The sequence below is a fragment of the Myotis yumanensis genome, unplaced genomic scaffold (assembly GCF_028538775.1).
Source record: "Myotis yumanensis isolate MYYU_CA2020_CCGP unplaced genomic scaffold, mMyoYum1.0.hap1 SCAF_10, whole genome shotgun sequence".
Lineage (NCBI taxonomy): Eukaryota > Metazoa > Chordata > Mammalia > Chiroptera > Vespertilionidae > Myotis > Myotis yumanensis.
The window spans coordinates 41188514-41208341 of NW_027223761.1; the positions used below are offsets into that span (position 1 = coordinate 41188514).

A 19828-nucleotide genomic window follows, 5' to 3' on the forward strand; every position below is an offset into this window, starting at 1 on the left:
TTTAAAATACCATTATACCATTTGTACGATTTAAGTAATTGCAACCTAAATGTCCATTGATAGATGTATGTATAAAGAAAATATTGCATAAAATGAAATATTCTTCAGCTTTAAAAAGGAAGGAAATCCTGGCATTTGCAACAACATGGATGAACCTGGAAGTGATTAGACTAGTTAAAATAAACCAGATGCAAAAGGACAAATACTACCTGGTATAACTTACATGGTGAATCTAAAATAACTCATGAAAGTAGATAGTAGATTTTTTCCCCTTTCAATTAGCTAGCATATCTGGAGAATTTGACCAACAGAATAGGTATTTTCTAGTTTAGACTCATATTTTATATATGAGTATTATACAAATAAAATCAGTATTAAGTTAAAGTTTTCATAAGGTTAGGAATCATTTATTCCAAGGTATAGCACTAAGAGTGTAAAAAAAAAGTAATTTTTAACATTTGCTTTTGGAACAATGAATTTCCTTTTAGAAAAGGCGTGCTACCCTGGCATCATGCATTATGAAAATAGTACAAACTCTATATTCTCCACCTTCCTGGTGACAGGCATACCTGGGCTGGAGGCTGTGTACATCTGGATCTCCATCCCCTTCTCTGTCATGTTCTTCATTACCTTGGTGGGCAACATGACCATCATTGCAATTATCTGGCGAGAACAGACCCTCCACGTGCCTATGTACCTCTTCTTGGCCATGCTAGCTGCCTCTGATCTGGGTCTGTCCCTCTTCACCTTCCCCACAATGCTGAGGATCTTCTGGCTGGATGCTCGTGAGATCACCTTCTCAGCTTGCTTTACCCAAATGTTTTTTATCCACACCTTCCAGGATTTTGAGTCAGCTGTCATACTGGCAATGGCTTTTGATCGCTATGTGGCCATTTCTTATCCACTGCACTATTCCTCCATCCTTACCCATAGTGTAATTGCCAAGATAGGTCTGGCCATTGCTGTGCGAACCTTCACTATACAGGTACCCCTTCCTATCCTCTTGAGGAGGCTGTGTTTTTGTCGCTCCAATGTACTTTCTCATTCCTACTGTCTGCATCCTGACATCCTAAAGCTCTCCTGCTCCAACACAAGGATAAATAGCATATTTGGACTCTTCGTGCTGCTATCCACTATGGGGCTTGATTTTCTCCTTATTCTGATTTCATACATTCTGATACTAAAAACTGTACTAAGCATTGCATCCCATGGTGGCCGCCTCAAGGCTCTCAACACCTGTATTTCCCACCTCTGTGCTGTGATCCTCTTCTTCACACCCATGATCTGCCTGTCGATACTGCACCGCTTTGGCCCAAAACTTCCCTCACACATTTACGTGACCCTGGCCAACATGCACTTTCTCATTCCACCTGTGATGAACCCCATTGTGTATGTGGTGAAAACCAAGCCGATACAAGATAAAATTCTGAAACTCTTCATCAAGAAAGGATCAGGAAAATCCAAAGTCACATTTATAACATGAGTGAGCACTATCCTAAGAATACTTCATGAAACAAAGAGCTTGTTAATATTCCAAATGCCCACAGAGATTCTGTTTGACCACTGACTGTTCTGAATAATATGGGATGTAAGGCTGGATAACTATTTCTTTTCTATGATTTGAATTAATATATATTGAATAATAAAAATTTGTTCAGTACATTAAAAATTTGAAATAATGAACTAGTTTCATTATTTCTTAGTCCAATGGTTCATTTATTTTTGTCAGAGAAGTTTGTAGTCTTATAGTTCATTTTTCACAAAGTGAATAAATTATTACTTGTTATCATCTGTGTATATATATATATATATCACCCTCGATAAACTGATATTTATTTAGTGAATACCTATTTTATTTTTTTACTTTTTGAGGTACTGGAGATTACTTAATTAAACAAAGTTCTCACCTTCTCAGTGGTTTGTTTTCTTGATGCTATTGTTGTCAAAGTAAGGAGCAACAGATAAAAAACAAACAAACAAGTGAATAGCTAATACTGAAAAGAATTATAAAGCCATGAAACAATGTCAACAATCTCTACTTAAATCTGTATCAACATTGTCCTGCTAGGTGGCTTAGTTGGTTGGAGCATCGTTTGATACACTGAAATGTTGTGGGTTTAATTCCTGGTCAGGGCACATACCCAGCTTTTGGATTCGATTCCCAGGAAGGGGTGTATGGGAGGCAATCAATAGATGTTTCTCTCTCTCTCTCTGTCTCTCTCTCTCTCTCTCTCTCTCAAAAAATAAAAATAAAAATAAATAAACATATCCTTGGGTGAGGATTAAAAATAAAATTGTACCAACATTTCTATTGCCAGTCTCTAAATCTCTAGTATAATGTTCTTTCAAGCATGCTCACACCTTGACTTCAGGGCCTCTGGACTTTTGCCTTGAGATCTGTAATCCTGCTCCTTGGAACTTTCACCTTGTCTAAATCTATGACAACATTGTTAATTCAATGTCTTTCATATTCACTATGGACCTTCAGGAAATGCTCCATCAATATTCATTCTTTCTTGTTGGTTTTTTTTGGGGGGCGTGGAGGAGGGGGCAGGACTGGGTGGGTTTTTTTGTTTGTTTTTTACTTTTCAACTCTAAACTTAATTTTGGAATCAATTTAAATAATCTTCTATTTTCTACTCTTTCACCTGTACATTTTAGTTCTAATTAAGAAAACAATAGAGTTTTAAATTGTAGTACCTACAAAATAATGGTCTTATTGCTTTGGTCTTTCAGTGACTGAATGTATATTTTTGAAACACTTGGTGTTTCCACAATCCACAGCTGCAATTTCACATGTTCACAACTACTTCCCAGTTACTTACACTTCACAGCACTACACTCTTCACTTTTACATACATAAAGAAATCTATTTCTATATATGCCCTAAAATTCTCCCTTCCAATAAAAAAAGGAATTATAACCTCCTTTATTCAAAGAAGATAAGTTTCTTTTAATGTAATCAGAGATGTTCAATTTTGCCCTGCACCCATTCTCTGTTTCTCTTTTTTTGATATATTATCATTATTAGAAAATATTTCAAGAATTACCTTTTGTGACAGCATGGATGGAGCTGGAGAGTATTATGCTATGTGAAATAAGCCAGTCAGAGAAAGATATGTATCACATGATTTCACTTATATGTGAGATCTAATGAACAAAGTAGACTGATGAACAAAGTGGAGACAGACTTATGGATACAGAGAACAGACTGATAGTTGTCATAGGGGAAGGGGTTCAGGGCTGAATGAGATGGGTGAAGGGATTAAGCAAAGAAAAAAAGAAAGACTCATGGACACAGACTTTGGTGATTGCCAGAGTGAATGGGGGTTGGGGAGGTAGAAGGAGGTAAAGAGGGGGATAAATGGTGATGAAAGGAGATTTGACTTGGGTGGTAAATGCACAATACCATATACAGATGATGCATGGTAGAATTGTAAAAGAAACAAAAATAAAAGTAAATAAATAAATAATATTGCAAGCATCCCAAAGATGTAGAAAATAATACAACACACACACACATATATTTTCTCTTAATTCTATTTAATTATAATATTTTGCCTCAAGTGAGTTAGTCTATTACATACTACAAATTATCCTATATAATAAAAGCCTAGCGACCGAACAGCAGAATGACCAGAACGACCAGTTGACTAGTCACTATGACATGCACTGACCACCAGGGGGAAGACGCTCAATGCAGGAGCTGCCCCCTGGTGGTCAGGGAACTACCACAGTGGGATCGCCGCTTGGCTGACTGGGATGAGTGGCTGCTCCTGCTCTGAACCCCGGGCCCACGAACAGGAACCCAGGCTCTAATAGTCGCCTCCTCACTCCAGGCTCCTCTTCCTTTTCCTCATTCCCTGCTGCCTCCTCTGGATGCGTGCAGGCCACGCAGCACAGCTACCGGGCTCGCAGAGCTGACCCCAGAGGCTGAGAGGTGGGTTTGTGGCCGCTGGGGGACTGAAGCCTACTCCGCTGCCTCTCAGTGTTTTTGTTCCTAGGCCCGGCCCCAACCAGGTCTCTTGGAGAGGCGAGTGCTCTGGCTCCACGGAAGATGCTGGACCAGGGAGCAGCCACTCAGTTGACTGAGATGAGCGTCACTCCCACAGTGAGCTGATCCCTACAGGCCATGCCCCCCACCAGTGCACAAATCCTGTGCAACAGGCCTCTAATACCTAATAAAAGCAAATACTTTTTGTATGTCTCTGAATCACAGACTTCATACTCAATCCCCAAAAGTCATCACACACATTTGAGTTTGGTGTTTATCTTTCCCTTCTTTGTTTTATATTTAATGATATAATAAGCATAAACAGGGTTGGGCAAAGTAGGTTTACAGTTGTGAGTATGCAAAACACAGTTTATTCTTGTATTGTTATTTATTAATTATTGTATTATTTTCCATAAGAACAACTATAAACCTACTTTTGCCCCACCCTGTATATGCTATATAACAGTATTTTTAATACTTTCTTTAAAAAATCAAGGATTTTTTTAGTCCCAGTGCATTTTTTTGAAATTTACCCGTATTCTTACGTGTAGCCTGAAAATATTCATATTCACTGTTGTAAACACCCCTCTGCTGTTCAGGAGATGAAAAGGTGCACCAGAGATTCAGTTCTCTGGTTAGTCCTGCCTCTTGTTCTACACTATACATTACGATTACTGGGATTAAAAATATTTCTAGAACTCTACATATTCTTGCCATATCTATGACATCCTCAGTCTTAATCCTCATCTCTGCATGAGACCTGCTGGAGTAATGTCATTATACCTCCTATCCCTAATTATGAGTCTTTCCTCTTATCCCTTCACTTTAATCCCCATATAGCTGCAAAAAATTGTTTTTGACCTATATTCTGCTCTTTCAACCAATTATTTTCCTCTCTCCTCTTATAGCTTTATTTCTTCCTTTTGGAAGCTTGATATTGGCCCACCAATTATCTCCACATCTTAATCTGTGCATATATTACCTTTCTTGGTAATAGGAACCTTGCAAGTGCAATTAGGTTAAGGGGATCTTAATATTGGAAGATTATTCTGAATTTTCTGAGTACGCCTAATGCAGTCACAAAGTCCTTGTAAGGGAAAGGCAGGAAGTCAGAAAGGAGCAGAGACACAATATTGATGGTGTTGAAGATACAGAAATAAGGCCAGGAGCCAAGCTGGAAAAGGCAAATCAATAGATTTTTTTCCCCATAGCCTCCAAAAAGAGCCTCTCAAGAGACACCTGGATATTAGCCTAGTTTGACTCATTTTGGACATTTAATCTCCTGAATTTTAAAATAACATTATTGTGTTATTTTAAGTCACTGAGTTTGTAGTAATCTGTTTAGCAACTATAGAAGATTAATACACCTCCCTTACTAAACATAATTAACTATACTTCCTTAGCTAAAACTAATTTTACTCAGCCATTCCTTCTTTACCAGCTGCTTTAACACAGTTTTAAAAAACATTTAAGACTGTTCATAAAATGTACTCTTACTAACCATATGGCTGTTAGTAGTACTTACTTTATTTTTCTCCTTTATTTCTACTTGAAAAAAAATAATGAGCATTAGTTATCTTCCTCTTGCCAAATCTTTAAAAAATTCGTTGTGGTGGAATATAAAACACATGCAAAAAACTGCATGGAAATACATGTGCAATTTAACACATTTTTTGTAAAATGGACATCCATGTAAATATCACCTAGGTAAAGAAATAAAATTATCAATGCCCAAATTTTTTCTGTAGCCTTACCTGAACATGACCTCACCATCACCACTATGTTAAACTAGTATTCTGATTTTCATAGTGTTTATTTCATTGTTTTTCTTTACATTGTGACTATTTATACATCCTCAAACAACACAGTTTACTTGTAATTAAACTAAACTAAACATTGTTTCCTCTTCAACTCCATTATAATCTAATTTTGCCTCTACTATTCCATTGAAATTGCTTGGGCAAAGGTCACTCTAATTAGCTCTAAATTACTAAATCATATTATCTATTTCAAATTCTGTCTCCTCATCACTGATGTTTCATCTATAATTGAAACAATTGATTGCTCACTTGTTATTGAATATTCATACCTTGTAGGTTTCTCTTGCACCTCTGTATTTTCTGATCTCTCCAGCTAATTTTACTCATTGCATTTTCTAGATTTATTTCAGATGCCAATCTGCTGAATGTAAATGTTGCCCTCCTCAATCTCAAACTGAATGTCCTGAACTCCAGACAGGTTCATACCTCCCTCTGGCTAATTCCTTTTGTATGCTATGTGGAAACCTTAAACTTAACTAGTTCAAAATAGAACTTGGAATAGACTAACAGGAAAGTCTCCTGTTCCATTCTCAACTGCTGCTTCTTCCTGCTGTCATGTTTGTGTTCTACATTTATGGGAATGGCATTTCCATTCATGTGCTCATTCCAGCCAAAAATATGAACTGTGTCAGGGATGCTCCTTACTTCCCTTTACTCATAGTATCTAATCATTTACCAATAAGGTAGATTTTACTTTATTAGTATTTTCCCAACAGCCCCCACTTTTACATTTCCACTGCTCTTGACTCAGCTTAGAACTTAATAATTAAATAAATTACTTTGGCATTCTGCTAGTTGTCTTCCCTGCCTTCATTCTCAAACAACTCCAAACAGAACTGAAACTAGCTTTCAGAATCTAACATAATCATGTTGCACAAACTTGTTTATGCCTTTTCATTGATTCTCTTCATTTTTGGGTTAGTCTTTGCTCACAACTGCCACAATTATTCTTTGATGATTTTCTGGCTCATTTTTTAAAATTTCTGATTATAGGTTCCATGCTCTGAAGTGAGTAATGCTTCCTATTTAACACTTGTTGCACATCTAGCAAGTTATTCCAGTCATTCCAGGTATACTTTCTCCCTTAAATATTTTCCTTATTATTAAAAGGCCCATATATAGTGCCCACTTTATTTTGAATTGATAATGCCACACTCTTTTGTTATTTTCTGTCACCTAGGATTAGGATTATTTTTAGGCTATATTAGAAGCTAGTCGTATTTCACATATGCTGAATGAAAACATTTCTAACTCATGTCCATTGAGGTCATGGCAACTTCTGAAAATGCAGTAAAGCTCCTACCAGAAAAGAGTTACTGCAGCAGATATCTTTTACTCAGGTTTTGCTTATTTCTGTAGCCAATGTTGATGGCTGTCTCTTGACCAAATCTTCCAGAATCTTCACACATTTACTGAGCAATAATCTTACTATCTGTGCCCAAAGCAGTAGGTCTACATGAACCAGGTGGTTAGCATGTGTAAGATAAACATGGAATTTATTCTATGTATCTGTTGCTTGATCTGAGGTCTACACATACTTATAAGATGACAGATATGAGCCTATGTGACCAGCTCCATTTTAAGAACTCTGGATTCCAAAACTCAAGCAGGCTTCCCTACATAAACATCTCTCATGTGTCTCTGAGGTTTCAGCTAGAGAGACCCTTTCAGAAAAGAAATGTTGGGAAGCCTGTATGTGACCTCTCTTGCCTTTACCTACATATAATTTTTCCTGCTGTACTTTCACAGTATACTTTACTATATCAAATCTCAGCCATGAGGATAATTTTACTTTGAGTTGTGTGAGTGCTTCAAGTGAATCACTGAACTAGCAATTGGTTGTGTACCCGAGATGGCTCCTCTACCTCATTACTAACTTGGTTCCTACCTCAATTTTCAGGCCATTCCCCCCCAGCTCCACACATATTGCAACCAGTAGTTGTATCCTATATTACTCTCTCCTCAACTTATAAACAATATCCAGGCCCATTATATATGCCCCTGGTGAATCTTTTTAATCTCCTCCACTACTTATAATCATTCCCTCAGGAAATATGAAGAACTCACTTTGAGGAGAGAGAGAGAGGAAGAGAAGAGACAATAGCAGTAAAAAGTAAGCTCTATGTTACCCTATATAATAAAAGGCTAATATGGCCCTGGCTGGTTTGGCTCAGTGGATAGAGCGTCAGCCTGTGGACTGAAGGGTCCTGGGTTTGACTCTGGTCAGGGGCACATGCCCCGGTTATGTGCTGGATCCCCAGTGGGGGGCGTGCAGGAGGAAGCTGATCAATGATTCTCTCATCATTGATGTTTCTATCTCTCTCTCCCTCTCAACTTCCTCTCTGAAATCAATAAAAATATATATATATTTTAAAAAGGCTAATATGCAAATTGTCCCTTTGACCGGGAGTTCAATCAGGGGCTGGGCCAGCCAACCAACAGCCCACAGCCCCTCCCTCTGGCCGGACATCACCCATGCACAAATTTGTGAACCAGGTCTCTAGTTGTAACAATAACCAATTAGTTCAAAATGAATTTATCCTGGAGGAAATCTATTAATATTATCACTCATGGAAATAGTGTTGTAGATTCTGTTCTTACCCACTTCCTGGGATATTTATAATTTAAGGGGAAAGGCTGGATTTGGAGGAGGGGTGTGGGAAAATATAAAGGATTGTATATCCTGAAAATACAAATATGATGCAAGATGTTCCTGGGACCAAAATTGCTATGATCTATTTGATGATTTCCATCTCTAAGGAGCTAAAAAGGTCTTAGGCTGGGAAGAGAAGAAAGGAAGCCGGAAGCACAACAGGCTGCATGTTCTAAGCTTATAGCAGATATTATCTGCAGATCTGGCAAAGACTTACAAGGGTTAGCAATAGGCAGCTCTGTCTGGCACATGCTCATTTGATGCTTCTTTGAAAGACTATACCACGGGGACTGGATGTGAGCCTCCAGGGAGAGCCAGAACTAATGTTTTATAAACCTGCTCTCTTAGCACTACGATCAAGCCAGGGAGCCTCACAAGGCCTCAGCTGCCCCACAATCCACAGAAATTGAATCTCTGACCCGGGGTCTGGTGAGTGATAGAAACATCTCAGGCTATAGTAGGTCAAATCCTGTTGCATGTGTACCTGGGATGGAACTGAGAGAAGTCGTGGGCTATCCTAGACATGGCTTCCGACTTTGTATGAGGATCTCTGAAGCAGGAAGGGCATTTGTTAGAGGTACACAGCACTTCTAATTCTCTTGTATGATATAGTCTACATACAAGAGAGTATATACATAGAATATATGGTTTTGGGAAACAACCCCTGGACTCTCTTTCATCACTTAACAGTCACTCAATTCTTGCTCTTATAATTTGAGATCAACTGCAAGTCAAACTACATTTGTGTAGGACACATATTAGATAATATTTCTCAGTTGTTTTCAAAAAGACTTCTGAGACATGGAGTTTTGCATTCTTTTTAGGGATGTTGCAGTCAGTTTAGCAGGATTTGGACAAGATGACCTTGAAAAATATAAAAGTGTTTGTCAATGATTTTTTTCTGACAAAGCTCAAATAAAGAAGTAGACTTTTGTTTAAGAGTCTAAGAGCGACAGCTCTTCTTTTCTGACATTCTTAGAAGGCTGAGTTAAAACATAGACTTCCAAGTAGCACAACAGATGATTCCCATTTGTGAATGGATCACCAGCTTGTTACATATCAACTTAGGCTGTCTTCTGAATATAAAACTATCTTCTTTCCTATACTTGTCATGCTTCAGGACTATTTTATTTATATCAGTTTGTTAAATAGTTGCCCCAAAATATTAATTCTGAATCTCAGATGTTTTATTTTTATCAATAATGATAAGCTTTCGACATGTATAAGAATTTCAGACCATTATATTTAGTGGGATAATGCTTTCCTTTCTTTTGAAACCACATTGTGATTAACAGCCTATAAGGAAAACTTGTCAGAGGCAGGTTGATGGATATAAAGTCTAGTCATTGCCTACCTCTCCCTCTCTAACCAAAATTCAAAGGGAGTTTTTATTAGAACAACATAGATGACTCCTAGAGCTCACCCATCCTCACCTCTCCACAGGTATACCCACACATATTATTCCTCCATGACTTCCCAATAATTGCCAATGACAATTTCTTTATTGTTCAATTATCATACTTGTTTTGATTCTGACACCATTGGTTATCTTGCATAGAATTTATTCTCTGGGTTTTCCTTAGACTAACGGTTAACGTGTGAAATGGGGGTTGCAGGTATTCATGACTTTATAGAGCATTGTTATAATTAGTTCATAAGAGAGGATTAGAATATAGTGAAGACTGTGCTACTGGTAACAGCTGCCACATAAATGACTGCCCAAGAAGATGTTGAAGTCTTCATTGTTAAGAAAGTTTTCCTAAGATGTTAAGGGAGAAACTCATCATTCAGTTGGACTTTAAGTATGTGACCAAAGTTTCCTTTGAACTCTATGTACTAGATTTCACACTTAAACCCTTCTTTAGTAATTGTTCTTCAAAGTACCCAGGATTATTCTGGAAAAGAGAAAGTCATACAACGCAGAGTGTGGTTTCACAGGTGGAATCTTGTGTCTGTCCCATGGTCAATGTCCTCATGAACTAGTTTATGGATATGTCTATGGTGACCAGTCAATTGCAAAGCTTCTAAGGCAGAAACTCTACATTTACTCATTACCTTACTTACATTGAGTGCATACCAGGAGCTCAGTAAATCTTTGATGCCATCAAATATATTGTGTTTCCAACAATAAATATTATCTAGTCTTTGTCTAAAAATGAAAACATTTTTAGAGAGCATCCTGTAACAAAGATTTAGAAAGAATTCAAATCTGGTGAACATTCACGTCAAGCCCAAACCACTTCTGGTATCTGATTTTATTATGTATATACTGAATCTCTTTCCAAACAAAACATATATCTGGTAATATCAGGAGTTCAGAATCAATATTAACATTCTTATACTTTATTTCCTAACTCCCAAGCAGCCATTAAACATAATTATCCTTATCTAGGTTCCTTTAAAACTTTTCATTCTGGTACTAAAACGAATCTGGCTTAAGCACACACACACCTTTGTGCTCTCAACACAGTTCCACTTAGCATTTTTTTCAAGCCTTGAGAAATATCTTCAAATAAGGAAGAAGTTTTCTTTCTCTAAATGACCCATGTATGCTTCTGAAAACTAAGGCAAACCACCAGAAGAGAGATAGACAGCACTCTTCCCTATCGTAAATGTCTAAATCAGCCGTGGGCAAACTACGGCCCACGGGCCGGATCCAGCCTGTTTGAAATGAATAAAACTAAAAAAAAAGACCGTACCCTTTTATGTAATGATGTTTACTTTGAATTTATATTAGTTCACACAAACACTCCATCCATGCTTTTGTTCCGGCCCTCCGGTCCAGTTTAAGAACCCATTGTGGCCCTCGAGTCAAAAAGTTTGCCCACCCCTGGTAAATTAATGGGATTCATGCTGTGAGACGAGGAGATGAAGTCTGTAGTTCTCTGACAGCACAGACTATGGGTGCCAATGTGATGAGATGGTAGGAGAATGCTGTGAAAGAATAACCTTTTGCTTTCTCATTACTTTTTCCAGGCAAGTCCTTCCCAGAGTTATGGCAATTCCTAGCAACAATAATGCTAGCAGCTTCTTCTTCATACTGATGGATCTCCCAGGACTGGAGAGTGCTCACTGCTGGACAGCTATTCCTATCTGCCTTATCTATGGTCTCTCTTTGCTGGGCAACATCACCATAATGTACATTGTCAAGTCTGTGCACAGCCTTCACACACCCATGTACCTCTTCCTTTCCATGCTTTCAGTGGCTGATTTGGGCCTCTCAGTTTCTACTCTGCCTTCAATGGCAGCGGTGTTTCTCTTAGGCCAGAGGAAGGTGGGAGCTGCAACCTGCTTTGCGCAACTCTTCTTCATTCACACTTTCTCCGTCATTGAGTCAGCTGTGCTATTGGCCATGGCTTTTGACCGCTGTGTGGCTATCCGAGAGCCCTTACGCTATGTCACCATTCTCACAACCCAGCGCATTGGGGCCATTGGGTTGGCCATTGTGACCCGCAGTGCTGCCCTTCACCTGCCCCTGCCTGTACTCCTTGGAAGACTTCAGTTCCAGCCTATGAATGCTCTGTCTCATTCTTATTGTGTTCACCCTGATGTTGTAAGGCTGGCCAGGTCCAGCACTCTTGTGAACAGTGGCTTTGGGCTCTTCGTCATGCTTTCCACATTGGGGACAGATGCTGTACTCATTCTCCTCTCCTATGTGCTGATCTTGAAGACAGTGTTGAGCATCGCTTCCAACGCTGGGCGACTCAAAGCCTTCAACACCTGCATTTCCCATATCTGTGCTGTACTTCTCTTTTATACCCCACTAGTCAGCCTGTCCATGACCCATCGCTTTGGGAAAAAGAAACTACCAGCTCAGGTATACATGCTTCTCTCCTATCTGCACTTTCTTGTACCTCCAGTGCTCAACCCAATTGTCTACAGTATAAAAACCAAAGAGATTCGGGTACGCATTCTGAAGATGCTCCACCTGAAAAAGCTTTGAGCCCAAAGGACAAAATATTGGTTCTGATGGTCAGCCTGCTGATTAATACATATCACATAGGAGGCAGAATGTACCTCTCCTCTGATCAATTACTTATTCAAAAACTAATGACTGACTATATTATAGTGCTTCCCCAGCCATCAGAGCAGTACCTGTCCAAAGGGAAAAATGTTTCTTTTCTTTTTTAAAAAAATATATTTTATTGATTTTTTACAGAGAGGAAGGGAGGGGGACAGAGAGTTAGAAACATCAATCAGCTGCCTCCTGCACGCTCCCTACTGGGGATATGCCCGCAACCAAGGTACATGACCTTGACTGGAATCGAACCTGGGACCCTTGAGTCCACAGGCTGATGCTCCATCCAATGAGCCAAACCGGTCAGGGCGGGAAAATGTTTCTTATTCTGCAAATGTCAGTGTCAGCCTGAGAGACCTTGGGTTAGGAGAAACTAACAGCCACTGGAGAGCGTATCAGTTACATGTAAAAGTAAACAGATTAGAAGAGTAGGATTTAATGACATTTAAGATCTCTTTCAACTAAAAACCTAGAATTCCACAAAATTAAGCTCAAAAGGGCCTTACTTGATTGTACTTTCTGAAAGTTTTGCAAGTATGTGAATCAAAATATGTTTTTTTTCTGACTTGCATATTAACTATACCTAGCCCTTTGAATAAAGGGAAAGCTCTGCTCCTCACTTTCTAATACTAAATGAGATACTCTGTGCCCTCAAAAACTATATCAAAATGCCATAGTTCTTGAATGGTAGATTCCATATATCAGTCAATTTTCCCTCCATACTTTTTAAAAAATATATATTTTTATTGATTTAAGAGAGGAAGAGAGAGATAGAAACATCAGTGATGAGAGAATCATTGATTGGCTGCCTCTCACACGCCCCCTACTGGGGATTGAGCCTGCAACCCAGGCATGTGCCCTTGGCCAGAATCGAACCTGGGACCCTTCAGTCCGCAGGCCAATGCTCTATCCACTGAGCCAAACTAACTAAGGCTCCCTCCATACTTTAGATAATATTTTTTAAAGTCCATTTTTATGAGAACAGACTAGGTTTTCACAAACAAATCAAAGCTGAAGAAATTGATTTGCATACTTTGTCATGGTCTTTCTTTCTGGATTAAAGCTTCAACTAATTTCGCTGATAGAATTGCTCTATTAAAAACATAACCAGTAATAGGTTAAGAAAGTATTTCACTAAAGTGCTAATATTTTATGTCAGATTGTATTATAAATTTATTTACAATGTTATGAAGGGAAGGTAAAAAAACATATTATCAACATTTTATTTCTGCCCTACATAGTCACTCATTTAGATTATATTTATTTACCTCTGCTGGGCCACCTCCTATTTAAAGTATACAGAAAACAAAATAGACTATTGCTTCCTTAGTATGAAAAGTTTAAATACTTCAGTGAAATAGGCTTTAAACATATAATTCTCCAGTAAGTCTCCAGGTGCTTCCATGGCTGATAGTACAGCTTAGAGGGAAGACACTAAGAAGTTCAAGTCTACTTAACCAGTGAGGTTTCAAGAGATACTTCTTTAAAGTGATGAGTTTTAAGTGGATACCAGCAAGATGAAATATTTAAGCATTCTCTGTTTTTCAATGTCTGGCCTATTTTATATATCTTGCCTAGAATTAGAGTTATTTATTGGAATATGTTCTATATCCATTATAGATGGGGCCTCCCTATTTTCTTTCATTCATACTCAGGGGTGTAACAAATAAGTGCGCCCAGAACGAACAGGGTTTGGTTTTGTTTTCCATTTATATTGTGAAACAAAATAATTTTATAAAACATTATTTTTGTAGGACATGAGCTGCCTGCCTTGGTTTTCAATGCCGTGGCTGAAATTGTGATTTCTATTTAACTACAGAGATATATCCTCAAAGTTGAAAGTCCTTCATTTCATTGAACTTTTATTATTTCTGTTGCAACAATAAAAACGGTGTTTTGCTGCATTTATATGAACATAATAATAACAATAAAATTTATTAAGTATTTAATGTGTAATTTTTCAGGAATTATATATTTTCATATATTGAATAGCATCAACTCAGGTGTTTTATAATAATAAAGTACTAATAACTACTTTAGTATTGACAAGCTGTTATAAGGTTTTTAATGGTGTACCCCATTTAATCCTCACAATGATGTGCATTAGTTTCTCTCATGGTGCCCATTTCACTGATGGGGAAACTGAGTCAACGAGAAGTTAAATGACATGCCCAAACATTCAGAGCTATTAAGTGATGGAGCTGAGATTCAAACCCACACATTTTCACTTCAGGGCCATTTGTTGTTAAACATATATCTATAATCTCCCAATGGTAGTACTATTATATATTACAGACATTAAAAATGAGGCTCAAAGGGCTTGTGCAACTTATATAATTACCTGCGGAGACCATCTTCAACTCAGGTCTTTCTGATATTGAAGCTTGCACTCACAAACAGCCGATTACTTTTTAAACACAATATAAGGGTACTCAGTAACTGAGACAGACTTGGACAGGGCTAAAGGATTTCCAATCACAATGGGGATTTTTATAGCCCATTGCAAAACTAGTTTGGCAGTGACATGGTTAAAGGCAGTTGCTGCCCCAAAGCCCATGGTGCCTGTTGTGTTCATCAAGGGATAATATCCAAGTATTGGCTGATTTGCTGTAAAATCACTCTTCATTGCAAATTCCCTTCCATTGTAACCTGGAGGAGGATGAGAAATGTTCTCAGCTCTTTTCTCCTTGTGGGTAAGTAAATAACATAGGGTTTAGAGAAGAAAGGGGTAAAGCCATTTGCCCCTTGTTAGTGCTCACTTAAAAATGGTGTTAATATGTTTTGAGTTAAGTACAGTATATTAAATATTTAGAGAAAGAAAAGGGGATCTTCAGATCTATTGGACTAGTTTCCTGAATTATTCCTCAATTGTGCTTGCATAATAGATAAAAACAATTAAATGGGCAATTATAATGGGCTGGTAACACATCACAAAATTTCTCCTTGCTTTAAATACAAATTGATAGAGGTGCACCTGAGGCTCTAGGCAAATGATTCTATTCCTCTCAAAGGTAAACAAGCTGAGATGAACAGTTTGAGGAGCAGAATGATATAGGGAGTTGCTCATTTGTGAAGACAGTTTGAAAAGACTTCTTGCAAGATGGAAGGTAGCAGAATGATGATGTGAATTGATAAACCCAGGTAATCAAGGTTAGTTGCAAATCTTTCAAAATCTTTAAAGAATAATCTTTGAGAAAACTCCTTGCATTTTGATCATAGTAAGTAACTTAAAGACAAATATTAACAAGTATTATTTACATTCTAAGTACTTTGCAGAATATTAGGAACTCTTTGAGTCTTTCATCCACTATCATATTTTATCATCAATTGCATTGATAAAATTGGTATGCTATGAAAATTAGCACAATTTACCCATTTTCAATATTCAGTGGATGGGAAAATTGAAATCAGCATGGTTTATGTGAGTATATGGATATAGTTCTAGAGGAGAATCCTTTGGGAACATGAAACCCACTCTCTTATTATTTCATATTACTATCATGGCAGAATATTGGCTCATAATGCTGTTGATCTGAAATCCTAATGTGGTTGCCAAAGAAAGTAGACATCCGTGTTAGGAAATTCAGCATGGTGTCCCACTTTATTTGCTATGATGCCACAGGTTTACACCTGATGGAAATTCTTTTGACAAGCCAAAATAAATAGTTCTAATAAGGAAGTAGTTCATAGTGTATTCTTGAAATTTTGGAAAAATAGCTCTTGCTTAAGCTCAAATTTCATCTAAGTATTTTATCCCAGTGTTTCTGTTCTGAAGTCAGGACCAAAAACAGATGCCTTGCCTTCTCAACTATATCCTTCTGCTTCTTCACACTAAATCCATTCACTCAACAAGTGTTTCTTAGAAACTGAAAAATAAAAAAATCACAGAATCACACATATACTCATGAAACTTCCTCATCTAGACAGTCAACTTAGTGCAATATGTACAAAAACAATATTCTCCACTTATGTGAACATCTCAATGCCTTTTTTTCTAGGTCCATTTTCTCAAATGATAGGTTAACTAAAGTCAGGAATTCTGACTCTGCTTACACTATGGATATTCACTGAAATTGATGTGTAAAGTGAGAAATCTTTCAGTTTGTTAAAGAAATGTGTGTGTTTTTTTTCTCTAATGAAAATACAGATAGTGACAGTGTAGGGTGAATGTAAGATGGAGAATTCACAAAGAACATTCAGACAATTTGAATGCATGTTTCTTCCCAGTCAATGTTGTGTTTTTTTTTTAACATTTCCTCAACTTATTTCACAGTTGCTCCATCAGTAACTGAATAAAAATCCATAAATTTGTATGTAGAAGAGACAATACAACTTTTCCAATTTCCTAAAGCATCAGAATTTAGCTAACTTACAGGTTACTTTATTAAAAATATTTTACTTTGTATGCTAAATTATAAGGAAAAAACAGTGTCTTTATTATAATTACCATATGCTTAGTGGCCTTTAATGATCTGCGGTAAGATCATTTGATAAATCCTAATGAAAGAACCTGTGCTTGTGAATGAGCGTCATTAGGGCCTCATCTCAGAGGTTAGCACCTTTTTTTAATTTTTATCTAAGAGTGTTCCTTTATTCTTAAATTATTACCTTTGCTTATCTTCTACTTTCTGCCTTTAATGGGCCTGCAACAGCATTGCTCTCTTCTCCTTATAAGGCAGTACTCTACCTTCCCATGTACTGCAGTGATTCTCAGATCTTTGTTTGTATTAGAATCACCTGGAGGGCTTGTTAAATTATCAAATGCTGTTAAATTATCAAGTATATTTGATAACATAAAAAATTACCAAATTAAATTATTCAATTCCAGAATCCTGATTCAGTTGCTGATGCCCAGGCCCTCCTTTTATAATCCAGTGCCACTAGATATAGTATATTCAGCACCGAAGAGAATATCCCCAACTCACCAGTCAGGTACAATGCAGTTTTCTTAAGTGATTGTGTTAGCTCTAGAGGTTGTCTTTGTTCTCAGCTCTCTTATTTCTATCATGATTCCAGCTATAACAGATACCTATCTCCTAGTTAACTTGTGTGCTGATACTTGAAATTTTCCTGATGCATTTCTATACATTCCCTACCAGTCACTCACTCACTCACTCACTCATCCATGCACCTACAAATGTCTAACTGTTTTGCACCTTCTTACTGTTTTGCTTTTTCTCCATTAGCCCCTCCTCACAAAGCTATAACTTAAACTTTCAATCTAAAATAACACCCCTTTCTCTTTCCACATTGTATTTTTTTACATATTTGAAATAATATTGACTCCTTATTTGGGGGACCTTATTGTTAATTTTTTAATAGTCCTATTGCCAGAATCTAGATCAGTGAGTAGGACAATTTAATTCTGGAAGGATTGAGTAGAGAATAAGAGGAAAATCAGAAGTGGCCATTACATAGGACATTTTTTAAAATATAAATTTATGGGTGTTTATAGTTTGCTTTGATTTAAGGACAAAGCTTGTGTCTTGAGTCTATTAGCTAGTAGCTAACATTTATCTTAAGTTACAAACAACAATGTCCAGAATACAAAATCACTGGGTCAGAATTTGCAGTCTTGGACCCTCCTTTTATAATCCATGAGACTTTAGCAAAGTTATATACAGTACTTTAGTTCTTAATTAATTTTATTAATCTGGAAAACTGATCTGCCAACCTCTAAGGGTTAAGAGACTTTACAATGACCTAAGTGAAAATGTTTTGTGAAGTGCTTTACATGAAATGCAATGGTAATGAATTACAACAGTAATGAATTACACTTGCCCATGTTTACCTGCAGAAAAAAGGTGACAGAATTCATTATTATGTGGCCCTCCTGTTCACAGAGAAGAATAATGGATTGCACAGCACAAGATATATGAAAGGAAAGATGAAAAAATAAAGAAAAAAATTGTTTTCTAAAAAAAAAAAAACACCTCCAAATATATTATTAAATAAGATTCTTTAAAAATAAATTGTCCTTATTGTTGTTATTATTCCTTAATGTTCTGTATTTCTGGAAATTTCAATAAATCTCCTTCCTCTGTTTTTTAATTAGGAAGGAAGATTTAAAGTTTTCAAAATGAGTTTTCTTTATTGTGTTCTCAAAAAAAAAAAAGGAACAGAGAATTAAATAGAGTGGCTCCTGAGACAGACTTATATGTTTGCAAGATTTCTTTTAGTCATTCAAATACATCTTTTTAAAAAGATTCCTTATGTATGAACTAGAAAAAATACTTGGGCAGATTATAAGGCCATGATTATCAGAGTAACATTTTGGGGAATTTAATGTCTTGGGTTATAGAACAGGTTTTGATAGAGAAACTCCTTTGGTTCTAGGCCCTGTGAATGCACATCTGATTGGAGTACTCCCCATCCAGGTCATCATGTCAGACTCCAACTACACCAGCAGCTCCTTCTTCCTAACAGGCCTCCCAGGCCTTGAAGCTGTGCACATCTGGCTCTCCATCCCTCTCTGTGCCATGTACGTGGCATCTCTGACAGGGAACAGCCTGATCCTGTGGGTGGTGAGGTCAGAGCCCTCCCTGCACCAGCCCATGTACTACTTTCTGTCCATGCTGGCCGTAACTGACCTGGGGCTATCTGCTTCCACACTGCCCTCCATGCTCACCATCTACATGCTGGGTCTCAGGGAAGTAGCCCTGGATGTATGCCTGGCCCAGCTCTTCTTCATCCACACTTTCTCCATCATGGAGTCCTCTGTGCTGCTGACCATGGCCTTTGACCGTGTTGTGGCCATCAGCAGCCCCCTGCGCTATGGCACCATCCTCACGAGTCCCCGCATTGCCAGCTTGGGCCTGGCCGTCATGGTGCGCAGCATTGGTCTCCACATCCCAGCCCCCATCATGCTGAAGCAACTGCCTTACTGCCGCAACCGCCTGCTTTCCCACTCCTACTGCCTGCACCCCGATGTCATGAAGCTGGCCTGTGCTGACACCCACATCAACAGCGCCTACGGTCTCTTCGTAGTGCTCTCCACGCTGGGTGTGGACGCAGTGCTCATCGTCCTCTCCTACGGGCTGATCCTCCACACAGTGCTGTCCATTGCCTCCAAGACAGAGCGCCTCAAAGCCCTCAACACGTGTGTCTCCCACATCTGTTCTGTGCTGCTTTTCTACACACCTATGATTGGTCTGTCCATGATTCACAGATTTGGGAGGTGGGCTTCCCCATGCAGTCGTGTACTACTCTCCTATCTTCACTTTCTCACACCTCCAGTGCTCAATCCCGTGGTCTACACCATTAAGACCAAGCAGATCCGATTAAGGATGCTACGCCTCTTCCGGTCAGATGGCGCTGGCATTAGAGACCCTCAGGATCATTAA

At 38.1% G+C, this 19828-nt stretch overlaps 3 protein-coding genes across 3 annotated transcripts; all 3 read left to right on the forward strand.

Moving 5' to 3' along the window:
• Positions 1-511: 511 nt before the first annotated feature.
• On the forward strand, positions 512-1483 carry LOC139018134 (olfactory receptor 51G2-like). Its single transcript, XM_070426777.1, has one exon. It carries the CDS (start codon positions 512-514, stop codon positions 1481-1483), a length of 972 nt encoding a protein of 323 aa, XP_070282878.1.
• A 9979-nt stretch (positions 1484-11462) lies between these two features.
• On the forward strand, positions 11463-12410 carry LOC139018414 (olfactory receptor 51G2-like). Its single transcript, XM_070427026.1, has one exon. The coding sequence runs from the start codon at positions 11463-11465 to the stop codon at positions 12408-12410; it is 948 nt and encodes a 315-aa protein (XP_070283127.1).
• Positions 12411-18868: 6458 nt separating this feature from the next.
• LOC139018135 (olfactory receptor 51G2-like) lies at positions 18869-19828 on the forward strand. Its single transcript, XM_070426778.1, has one exon. The coding sequence runs from the start codon at positions 18869-18871 to the stop codon at positions 19826-19828; it is 960 nt and encodes a 319-aa protein (XP_070282879.1).

Excerpts from the sequence above, each read along its gene's own strand:
- LOC139018134 (XM_070426777.1), top strand. The coding sequence starts at position 512 with ATGCATTATGAAAATAGTACAAACTCTATATTCTCCACCTTCCTGGTG.
- LOC139018414 (XM_070427026.1), top strand. The coding sequence starts at position 11,463 with ATGGCAATTCCTAGCAACAATAATGCTAGCAGCTTCTTCTTCATACTG.
- LOC139018135 (XM_070426778.1), top strand. The coding sequence starts at position 18,869 with ATGTCAGACTCCAACTACACCAGCAGCTCCTTCTTCCTAACAGGCCTC.